The sequence below is a fragment of the Cynocephalus volans genome, chromosome 11 (assembly GCF_027409185.1).
Source record: "Cynocephalus volans isolate mCynVol1 chromosome 11, mCynVol1.pri, whole genome shotgun sequence".
In the NCBI taxonomy this organism is placed as follows: domain Eukaryota; kingdom Metazoa; phylum Chordata; class Mammalia; order Dermoptera; family Cynocephalidae; genus Cynocephalus; species Cynocephalus volans.
This window is the reverse complement of record NC_084470.1, coordinates 56,925,906-56,937,778: the sequence shown is the minus strand read 5'-3', so window position 1 is coordinate 56,937,778 and position 11,873 is coordinate 56,925,906. Positions and strand designations below refer to the sequence as shown.

At 44.3% G+C, this 11,873-nt stretch overlaps 1 protein-coding gene across 1 annotated transcript; it reads right to left on the bottom strand.

The window, feature by feature from the left end:
- Window positions 1–945: 945 nt before the first annotated feature.
- Window positions 946–2,668, bottom strand: CCRL2 (C-C motif chemokine receptor like 2). The gene is made up of 2 exons (XM_063115274.1): window positions 2,568–2,668; window positions 946–2,010 (listed from the first exon to the last, which is right to left on the bottom strand). Exon 2 carries the CDS (start codon window positions 1,996–1,998, stop codon window positions 946–948), a length of 1,053 nt encoding a protein of 350 aa, XP_062971344.1. The 5' UTR covers window positions 1,999–2,010; window positions 2,568–2,668.
- Between the last annotated feature and the right edge of the window lie 9,205 nt (window positions 2,669–11,873).

Below are 11,873 nucleotides of genomic sequence, written 5' to 3'. Positions count from 1 at the left end.
GCAAGATTTTCAAGAGACTGGTGAGTTTGGAGTCCAGTCCTGAACACTAGTCACAGGAGGACTGTTTTAGGATCAAGGGATCTGGGGGGTCCCAGGGGAGGTAACCCTGCAGGAAGAGTTGGTCTGTGGTGATGTGGCAGGTGGGAGCCTGTGCTCTACTAATTCAGCCAGTACAACATCATTTTGTAGTCACAGGCTGGTGAGGCCTGAGGCACGTGTTATATTTAAAAGGACAAAGCATTCATTTTGTTAGACATTTCTAAACATAATTTTGCATTTACTGTTGTTAAATTTCCTAAGATTCCATAGCCTTCATGATAAAGTAGGAGGAAACACTAGAAGCCTTGGCAGCTTACAGGTTGGGGACTTGGAGGCCTTGGGGTGTGGCAAGTAGCCAAGAGACCTTACGGAACTCCACAGAACAAGTCACCTTACCTCTTTCCCCCATAGCTTCCAACCAGCCAATTCTTCTAATTATCTGCAAGAAAATGTTCCTGAGAAACTTCCATAAAAATGGGTTGCTTCTCTTATAATCAAATTGGTTTTAAAAGCACATATTTATTTTGTGTATTTTGCTGCCCAATTTTTGGACGTTCAGCTGGCTGAACAAATCTCTGGAGCAAATGATACCCAGGTTTGTGTCTCAGTCCTGCCACTTTCTCGTTGTGTGATCTTAGACAAATTTCTGGGCCTCAGTTTCCTTCTCAGAGAAATGAGACTAACCCCACCCACACTATGGACAAGTGGTGAGCAGCGGAGGAGCTCATGTTTGTGAAGAGCCTAGCACAGTGCCTGAGACACAGTCAGTGCTTAGTCAGTGTTCACTCACCACCCCTCTTTTCTTCCTGTACTCTATTTCATATGTAAATGTTTAAAACAATTTCACAAAATGATGCAACGGAATAAAAGTCAGTGTTTATTTGCCCCACCTGTAGAGGGAGCTAGTTACACTTCAGTGGAATGGTCATGTTGGTCCCAGGCTGTCCCTTGTGCAGATTCCTCCCTGGGCTGAAGTGGAGTGTTATTACACAGATGGAAAAGGTGGCAGAGGTACTTCCTAAATGCCTTGTTGAGAGCCACATGGAGGAGAGGGGGGACGCAGCAGTGGGTGGTGGCAATGATTTTCGTTACCTGGACACTTCTGTCCAGGTTGTAGTTGCTCTTGCAGTCATGTAGGGAGAAGTACTCTTTGAAAGCAGACAGGAAAAGGGCAATATTGTATGGTGCCCACATCAGAAGGAAGACAACCATTATGGCAAAAACGAGCTTGAAAAGGCCATACCTGCTCTCCCTGAACTGTAGTGTTTTCCTCATTCGCACGTAGCAGAACATAAAAACAGACAGCGGGAAAACAAATACCAAAATGTTCATCTTTAAGGTCAGGAGATGCTTCCAGAATGTCTCATCAGCTGGGAGGAAGTAAGGTCTGCTAAACGAGCACTTGTACTTCTGGCCTGCCATCTGGGCCTTATAAAACATGAATTCAGGCAAAGTGACCAGAATGATCATTATCCACACCAGGATGCTTGTAGTGATGGTGCAGGGCACCATCCTGGTGGCCGGGGAAAAGCTTCCCACTTGGAAGAACACCAGGTACCTTTGCACAGTCAGAAGGGTATTGAAAAGAGCCTGGCCGTACACACCTAAGGCATGGAGTCCCACGAGGACCTTACACGCAGGCTGGCCAAGACTCCCCCCATGTGCAGCAGCGTGAGCCCAGAATGGCAGGGCAAGCAGGAAGCACACATTAGAAACTGCCAAGTTTAGAAAATAGATATTTTCCACGTGTTTGAGTCCTTTATATTTTACCAGGATAAGCACAACCAAGATATTTCCCAGGAGACCGGCCACGAACACCGTGGAGCAGAGCTGCGGCACCAGCTGGGTTGAGAGGGTATTGGCGTCATCGCTGTCACATTGTTCTATCTCATTATTCTCCAGGTCGCCCTCTATGAGGACATCATACTCATCCTCTGGTGCCAACGTGTAATTAGCCATCTTCAGGCTGCCCTGTGGCGAAGTGAGAGATTATTTTTCCCTTCCTACAGCTATATTATCCTGGAGGAAACAACAAACAGAACTAGTATCCTAACAGCCACACTTTCCCCTTTCTGGCGCTTAATTTTAACCAGAGCAGGTCTGCATCCCAGAAGACCAGAAATAAACATTTCTCTCACACGTGCTCACTTCCCCAGGGCGGCTGCTATGCCCCTCTTACTTGCTAAGCACGTAGGAGCTTGGTGGTGGGCTAGATGCCACGGGAAATAGAGCAGAAAGACAGTGTCTTCATAGAAGTTACTTTCTTTTGGTAGAAACAACTTGCCTACTTGAAAACAATATGTAAGAAAACAAACAACTAAAGAGAAGCAAGTACCATGGCTCAATTTCAAGAAATTGGTATAGGTCTTGATTTCTACATGTTTAAAAAATCTGCTTACCTCCTGAAGCAGCTCCCTGTGACAGGCTGAGATGTTTTGCTCTTGAAAGACATAAGCAAATGTTTGCAAAAGTGAAACCATGCTAAGCATCAGTGTCGACATAACTGGTTAAATACGTACATGACTTACCACTTGACTGAGTTCCTGGGGGAAAGGGCACAGCCTCCCGACTGACCATCCACGGAGCTGTGGCAATGGCCTAGGACAGTGAAAAGACAGCTTCCTTCCAAACAGACTGGTCCTGACCCTGAGGGGCAGCACAAACCACCGCTTAATCCCCTGGGGACTCTCTCCCACAGTGACAGATCTCAGGAACCAACTGAAATAAACTCGAGAGCTCCGCCAGGCCTCCAGTGTATGTCTTAAGTCTGAGAGAAACTGGGAAGTTGTTTTCTCTCCCTCTTCCCCTGCACCCCGCCTTGGATTTTTCAGTGGCCTTTAGATAGCTGTCTTCCTGGCTGCCTAGATAAGAGAACCAAGTCACTGCTGCTCCAAGTGATATGAAGGGAGTGATGTCAAGGCACTGAGATGCACCAAGACCCCTCGGCTTCTGACGTGTGACACTCTGAATAGCTACCAGCTACCATCAGAGGGGAAAAATGTTTGTGGTAACCACAAACCCAGCCCTGAGGGGACTCACCCCCAAATGCAGCATCTCATCAGCATTCGCAGACGCCCGTTCCCTGAGTAAATACAGGGACCAGGAACCTGTAGTGGGAGCCACAGTGGACGGTGTGTGTTTGGGCTGTTATTGTCATTTTTGAAAAGCACTATGTGCTTTGGCTGATGGGGTCCCAAGAGAAGATTTTGGGAAAATGGAAGCTACAGAGTGATGCGAATTGGGAAGGAGTTGGTTTGGGGGCAGAGAGGGGGCCTTAGTGCCAGCGAGTGCAGGGCTGCCCTGGGCCCTGGTATGGAGAAAAGCAGGGAGTTCTGTAAGCATCTGGAAGTGATACTGCTGGGACACTTGGAGGAGCTGACCCTGCATGCCAAGGGGAAGCCAGAGGAAGAAAGCCTGGGGGTGAGGACACAGGGGCAACATCGACTGTGGTGGGAGAGACTGGGAGGAGAAGCTGAACTCCAAACTGAGGCTGGGGGTAGGGGTGGACCTGAGGCCAGAGGGAAAGAAAACTGAAAGAACAGCCCAGATTCAGGATGGTGGGAGGAGGCAGTGGCGAGGGACGCGAAGGGCACAGTGTGGTTTGGAAGAAGGATGAACTGAGAAGAGGAACCTGAAAGAACTGAAAAAATGCGAACGAACTTCTCTCGGGTCAACAACTCTTTATGGTTGTGATTGGCCATATTTGGGGACCAGTCCTACCTGTTGGCTCAGCATTTACATCTCTGGTTGAATGACATCCTTTTCATGCCAAAGTCGTGTTTGAGGTAGCATTCAATAGGGAATATGTACCTGACAAAATAGAAAATGAGGACACCATTAAGAGAAAAATAAACATAAAAACAGCCCAGACAAATATGTGAGTGAGCATTAAATTGAAACCAACGTACTGACAGCCAAGGCAGACGAGGACACGCAGGGGTGGGTGCAGGGGGGAACCTGGGCTGCAACTGTTTCCAGCAAGTCCTCTCCTCCCCAGCGTGGGCTCCTGTGGGTGGGTGAGGGTCACTGTGCCCTGAGAAGCGCTGGTGGCGGCTACAGCCTGGAATCAGCGGAGCTCCCTCCTGCTGGGGTCTCTAGTCCTGCAGCTGGATGAGTTGGAGCCTCAGAAGGGCTCCCAGAACCTTGCGAGAGTGGATAATGCTGCTCACGAAGCCTTACTGCTCATCCTCGTTGGTCAGTCTCAGACAAGGGAAGGGGAGTCAGGTCAGACTTAGAAACTTGAAAAACCTCATGAATATCCACTCTGCTCATCAGTTGAAGAGGAGGGAAAAACCAAGAAGCCGGCACCTCATATACCATATACCCCAGCAGCACGTGAAATGCGAGGTTTCCCCAAAAGGCACGGTGGTGTTAATTCAGGATCTCGCATCTCCCCCACTGGCCTTCACTTTCAGTTTTATTTCATTTTGGATTGATTCCCAGCATTCAGCCTACTCACACTCAGGCCACGGGACTCTGGAAACTTCTCCTAAACTGGCAGGAAGGAGTGGTTTAGAAATCTGAAGCTAAGGCAATAGGAAAGTTCTATTAACCACCCAGTATTTGAAACCATAATAGGGCCGTCCTTGTTGGCGAAACTACACCACATTCTGTGCCTTTCATAGGTGGTTCACAAACCCCCCTTTGAAGGTCTGAATTCCTCTTTGTCACTGTCATTCACCCCCAGTGTCAGTCTAAGAAATGATCACTTCATACTCTCATCCCCCCTGTATGGAGATCACTCATTCATTCAGCAAGTCTTTATAGGGTGCTACTATGTGCCCAGATCTGTTCTGGGTGCAGGGGGTACCTCAATGAACGAAACAGACAAAAATCCTGACCTTCGTGGAACTCATATTCTACAGACAAAAACAACATGAGTAAATTGTAGGTTAGGAGAAAGGTACAGCAGGGAAGGAGCATAAGAAGGAGCAGGGGTTTGGGGTTCACCTTTTGAGCAGGGTGGTCGAGAAGGCCTTGCTGAGAAGGTGGGCACGGAAGCAGCAAATGATTTGGCCCTGGAATTAATGCTCATTGTCTCATTCTCTCTTGTAACTAAGTTCTTATCTCAGGGAGCTGAAAATGCACACTAGCTGACAGCTTTAGCAAGAATTTTACAGAAGATGTAGAAATATCCTTCCTACTTTATCGACCCTCAATAAAAAAGCAAAGCATACAATGGACCAGTTATCCATTTACTGCCTTTCAACTCCCAATCCTCCCTTCTTTGTCCTGCTTTGTGATTTTAGAGCTGGACATTTCTGTAAACATTTCTCCTTTGCCAGTTGGTGATAAAGCACGGGAGGATTTGTTTTCATTCTGTTTTGTTTTGCTTTTGCTCCTTGGGCTGATTAGCCAGAGCAGTGTGGAGATCTATTGATACCCACCCTCCAGTGAATTTTGCGTTCACAACAACAGGCAGCTTCCTCTCAAGTTTTGCTGGTACCCTAGCAGGCAGCTTCCTAGCGAGTTTTGCTGGTACCCTAGCAGGCAGCTTCCTAGTGAGTTTTGCTGGCACTCTGGGAGCAGCTTCCTTCACAGAGGCATGCTGGAGACGCAGGCTGGCTACCCTCCTGCGAACCTCACAGGTACCCCTTCGGGCAGTTCCCTGCCCACCAGCCCCAACTTGCAGCCCCTCAGCAAACTTCTTGACCCTCCGGCAGGTCACAGCCACACCCTCTCTCACAAGGGCTGAATCAGCCTGGGGAGGGATGGCTCTTTCCTGGGGTGCTGAGCCTCAGCCCAGAGGTGGCGGCTGCTCCCTGCACCTGCCATGCCTGTGTTGTTTAGGGTTCTCCTTACTTCCTTTAGTAGTCTATCCCCTTTATGAGTTAATAATTCTTTAGAGTCATTAATGTTCGTTGTTCAAATTACTGGTGTGGTTTCTGTCTCTCAACTGGATGTCTCTGATTGACACAACATTAAATTTACTTCAGTGAAGGGATGGAGGAATGCTAGCGTGAAGACCTTGTTCAGAGGTCGATCTTGATATTGACCTTGATATTGATCTTGATATGGGTATTAGAATGTTTAGAATTATGGTAATTTAATCTACCCCTTAACAATGGCTTTTTCAAATATTAGTTCTCTCAGATTATCCTGTAATTTATCTATCTTTCTAATTTTAATTAGCAAATATTACAATCTTACAGAAAATTTGGAAAGTATAGAAAAAAAGAATCTATGATAGTGATATCTCCAAATAATAGCTATTATAATTTTAATGGAAAACGTACAAAAACAGCTCTTAGAAAACAATTTTCTGCTGGGTTAGTAGTTTGGAATTGACTAGTAGATTAAAGAGGCGCATTGTAATTTTAGGGATTCTGAGAATGTATTCTCTTGTTCCCAAATTTTCTCCCACAGAATTCCGCCCCTTAGTGCTTAGCCCTCTTAGTAGCCGGGATACCTGGGAGGGCAGCAAAAGGGAGATGATACTTCTAAAATACACTTGTGTTGATAATCAAACCTGGAAATACAGATTTTATATATACTAACCAGGAGAAAAACTGTTAACTATCCCTTAAAGCAGCCTTTCTCAATGCATGCTCAGTTTATTCTGCAGTATGCTAAAAAGTGTGAAAAAAAAAGTTCAGGGGGACTTTGCTCAAATATATTTTAAAAATAGCTGGTCTAAAATATTAAAGCAAGTTTCTTTACTACGGGAGTACTCAGAACTGTTAATATGCAAGTAGGCATTATGATCTTCCATGAGGAACAGAGGTATGCAGTGCTCCCCACAACTGTCTGATTATGAAATCTCCTTTGTCAATTTTTATGGTGATACTTATGGGCCAAGAGCTCAGTAGAGCATATTTTGAGAAATATTTCCTTAGACATGCAAGTCTGTGCTGGGTGACGGCCCTGAAAATGGCTCCCCACAGCTCTGAAGGGAGGGTCCCAGCTGCAGAGCTCTGAGACCCAAGCCTGCATTCATGCCAGGCCATGCCCACCCTGGGCTGCTCCCGCTCAATGACTCTATTAGGGACTCTAACGACAGGACCATCCCTAGGAGGTGGACCCCTCTGGTGGGTGACTTTAGCTGCTGCTTCCATGAAACCTTGCTTCCTCCCCTCTCCTTGCCTCAGGGTCAGACCTACACTGGGATCTGTTAGCTTCCCCAGCCCTTGCACACATCTCCTCTAATATATTTCTTTTATGCCAAATCCCATCTTGGCATCTGTATCATGAAGAATTTGGCCCAACACAGTCTTGGAAGGAAGGGCATCGCTTCCTAGAGAGTCTCACGTCCTCTGCCTAGTAGGGATTGGTACATTTCACAGCATCTTTATCATGCTCTTATCTTCTTATCCACCATCTATCTACCTGTGGATGCTGGGACCAAACTTTCAGGAACACACGAGACCACTTACCTCCTTTGTACCCCCATCCCTGTCACATTTGCTCCACTCCTCAGGTCACATGCTCAGGTCATACACCTTTTTCTGTGTCTTGCTACTGCTCTGCTTTGTGCTTCGTCTGCCCTAATCTCACTTCCCAGCAATCCCTTTCCTCCCATGCGCTTCCTTTGTGCCCTCTGGAATCTGAATTCCGTGACAGACAATCTGCCTGACAGCTTTAATTTATTCCAGGAACATTCCCACCATCTCTTGTCCTTGAGGACACTCTTCTCTCTTACATCTGTCTCAAACTTGAGGGTCAGAACGTGACACCCATGGCCTCAGTGCAACATTTGGGCTGTTAGTCCTATACCTAGATATGTAGGAGACTGCTTTGGTCCAGTTCTCCAACTGTGTCACCCTCTGTGCCACTTCATTGCTGCTAGCTGCTGTCTGCCTGATTGCCCCCTTCTTTTAGTGAAGACTCGTATGCATGGATAAGAAGCTTTTATTTATCCCAGTTTCCTCCATCATCCTGGTGACTTAGTTGTACAGTGCCCAAGTCTCTCAGCTCATTAGCTCCACTTCACTGGCCTTCTGTTTCACTCCACTAGTGTTCACACCCAGACTTAGGTTTTCAGGTGTGTTAACATTGATTTAGCACTGATCTCTTAACAATAAAATGGCTCACTCTTCTGCTGACAACTTCTACTACTTTTGCCTCTCTCCATTTACTCTTTCGGTAACTTTTGTTCTTCATCAAATCCTCCAGCCCCTCCTGTGGTCACATCCTCCTAGTCTGGCTGCGATCCAATAGTCTATCACTTAGTCCTTTCCCATCAATCCCCTGACCTCCCTGGAAGCCCCACCCTTAGCTCAATCCATCAATCTACCTCTCCCCTCCCCATTCTTTCTTTGAGTATGTGTTTCTGAGAATAGCTGTTTATAACCACTGAGACGTGAAGCTCACAGAGATTCTTCCAGATCCCCTGGAAACTCTCTGAGTGTCACAAATGGTCACTTTTCCTCATTTTCCATCAGCTGTTTCAAGCTATTTAAAACATCTTCCGGTTTCTTCAATCCCCCACTCTACCCCGTTTACTCTCAGGAGACGACCTCATCTCCTTTTCTTGGAATTCTCTCGACTCCTGGTCCCCACATTCAGATGTAACTGTGGCCATCTACATTTTTCCTATATCCATGGACAGAGTTGCTCCTCTTATATCAAAGACTAATTTCTCCTCCTGCACTCTGGATCCTACACTGTTTAACATTTATCAGTTGTTTCCACATTTTCTTTTAACTCCAACATCTTCTTCTCTATTAGATTCTTCAGAATTTTAAAATGCTCAGGTCTCTCCCTTACATGAAAACTGTAAGTTCGCCCCTGACTCCACACATTGCTCCAGCTGCTGACTGTCTCTCCCTCTCCCTGCTCAGGCAGTCTTCATTTGTTGTCCACACTCACTGTTTCTACTTCATCATGGCCCATTCCCTACTGAATTCCCTGCAGCCTGGCTTCTACCTGCACCATTCCACTGAGCTTGGTCTCCCAGGATCACCCACAACATGCTTGTGGTTAAATGTAATTAGTTGCTCTGCTAATTTGGGGGCAGCAAATGCATCCTATGGCCATGAGCTGGAAGTGTCCAGTATCTCCCAGCTCTCCAATGCTACAAACAATGGCAACAGCAACCAAACCCTAAAGTCAATAGCGCACAAACACCATTGCAAGCTGAAGCGCTGCTTAAAGTTTTCAAAACTTTTATAGAATCTAAAAATTATTCACACGAGACTTTCTAGTGAAGATGGCAGCGTGAAGCAGTGTCACAGATGTTCCCTTCTCTAATACCATAAAAAATGGCCAAGAAAATAGTTTTAATAAAAACTCTAAGATTTGTCAGCAGTGACTGAAAAAGAAATAACGTACAATCTTGTACCAAAACTTTGAAACATGATGCATTCAAGCTATACCTAAACCCAATTCTACTATAGATATAGTACCTAAGAAAGAAAAACAATCAATAAAACCTGAGAATTATCCTAATACTCTTCAATTAGGAGACAAGTATACTTAGAGGGTGAGTATGTATCCTTAGGAAAAGAAAATAAAAACATCTACTGAGCTAAAGCTCCTACATTCCAGGGAGTCAAAGGGTTTTTAAGACTTTTTATGGTCCAGGAAAACATGCTGGGTTAGGGCAATAAGACAAATTCCACAAAAAAGTGATGCACCCTTGTATACACTGAAGGGGCTCTGGTAATAATATTTCATTCCTTTTTTAAGATTTTAATTCTTTATAAAAGTGCTTTTAATCAAATAATAATTTAATCAAATCTTTCAGGTTTGCAATATCATGGTTTGTTAAATCTGCCAACTGTTGCTTGTGGTGATCTGTTTCCTTTTGTGTTTTCTAGCCTCAGTGTGAGCTCGTCTTTATTGGGGATTATTTTCTCTGCAGTAGCTTTGTGTTTGGGCCATAATCCCAAAAGGCACAATCCTGAATGTCATAATCCTCAATATTGAAATCCCAAAAGATAAAAATTCTTAAAGTCTAAAATCCTGAAAATCACAGTCCCCAAAAATCAAAGTCCAAAAGATATAATTCTGAAAAATTTTTTTAAAAGACATTTATTTACCTTTTTAAAAGGGAATTTATTTGAGAAACATATAAAAACACATCAGAACACTTTACAGGCCACTTTACACAATAAAATAGGCAATAATAACCTACATACCTTTGTAAGCATAAATGCTCATGTATACTAACGACAATTGCACAGATATAACAGTTATGAGCAGACAGGCTGTATTCATAAAGAAATAGGTAAAAAAGCAAAATGTATAAATGCATATTACTATGGTTGGTGAAATACCATGATGGACAACCTAACTCTTTCGATGAGATCAATCAAAATCCCTGATGCATCACCAGAGATCAGTCAAAGACTGTGATGGGTCACCACCATGTATGCAGTTACCCAAAGAGCTGAGATCTTGAGAAACTTCCTCTTTCACAAATGCAGATGCACAAAATGGACATCTCTTCATTTACTGAGGAAATTTCATCATTTTTACATACACGCACAATGATTACACACAAAGTCAATGTTGTGATAATGCAGTTTTGTGGAATCAAATTTGCAAAAAATGCATAAAATGAATTAGAACGCTCTGAAAGTCTTCACACAATTTGTACCTCCAGTATTGGAAATGATGTGAAGATGAAATACATAGCATAACAAATTGTAAAAAAAATAATGCTGACGATTTAAAATAGTGGGGGAAGGACAGCTCCCTCTGCCCAGAAGCAGGCAAGAGAGCAACACCTAGGGTTATAGGCAGGACCTGAGGGTGTTGCACTTTGATTTTTATCTCCTCCCACTTGGAAGCAGGCGAGAGAGCAACACCAGAAACACTGCTTCCAGGTGGGTGGTCAACCACAGCCACTGCCATAGCCACGGCTGCCAAAAAAATGGCTCAATACCACAGCAGTAGCCACAGCTACTGTGCAGGTGGCCCGCCAGATACTCGACTGCATTAACACAAGAAGAGTCACCAGTGGAGACCAGAAAAAGAAGAGGACATCTGTCTCCTCAAAGTCCACTCCAGAGTAATAGAAGAAGCAAGTGCTCTACCAGATGTACAGACATCACTGTGGAGATACTAGAAATACAAAAACCCACGAAAATGTGACACCACCAAAAGAATACAGTAATTCTCAAATACCAGGCCCTATAGAGCAGGAAATCCTTAAAATGACTGAAAGGGAATTCTGAGCAACCATCTCAAGGAAACTCACTGAGATACAAGAAGCCTCAGACAACAACATAACAAAATGAGAAAAAATATCCAGGATATGAGGGAAGAAATTTACAAAGAGGTTAAGACTTAAAAAAGAATGTAGCAGAACTCACAGCACTGAAAGATTCACACAATGAAATAAAAACACAACCAAGAGCTTAAGCAGCAGTCTAGAACATGCAGAAGAAAGAATTTCTGATCTTAAAGATAGTCTTTTTGAAGTAACCCATGTGAATAAAAGAAGGGTAAAAAGAATTTAAGAAAGTGAAGAAAATCCAAGAAAGCTAGCAGACAACGTTAAGCACACAAACATTCAAATCATGGTGTTCCGGAAGAGGAAGAGAAAGGAAAAGTTATAGAAAAACTATTCAATGAAATAATAGAAAACTTCCCAGGTATAGGGAGAGACATAGACCTTCAGATCCAGGAGGCTCAAAGATCCCCAAACAGATTCAACCCAAAAAGATCCTCTCCAAGACACACTGTAGTCAAACTGGCAAAGCTCAAAGACAGAGAGAATCTTAAAAGAAGTGAGAGAAAAGCATCAAGTCACCTGTAAGAGAGCCCCTATCAGACTAACAGCAGACTTTTCAACAGAAACTCTACAGGCCAGAAGAAAATCAGATGATATATTCAAAATACTAAAAGAAAAGAACTGCCATCCAAGAATACTATATCTAGCAAGGCTA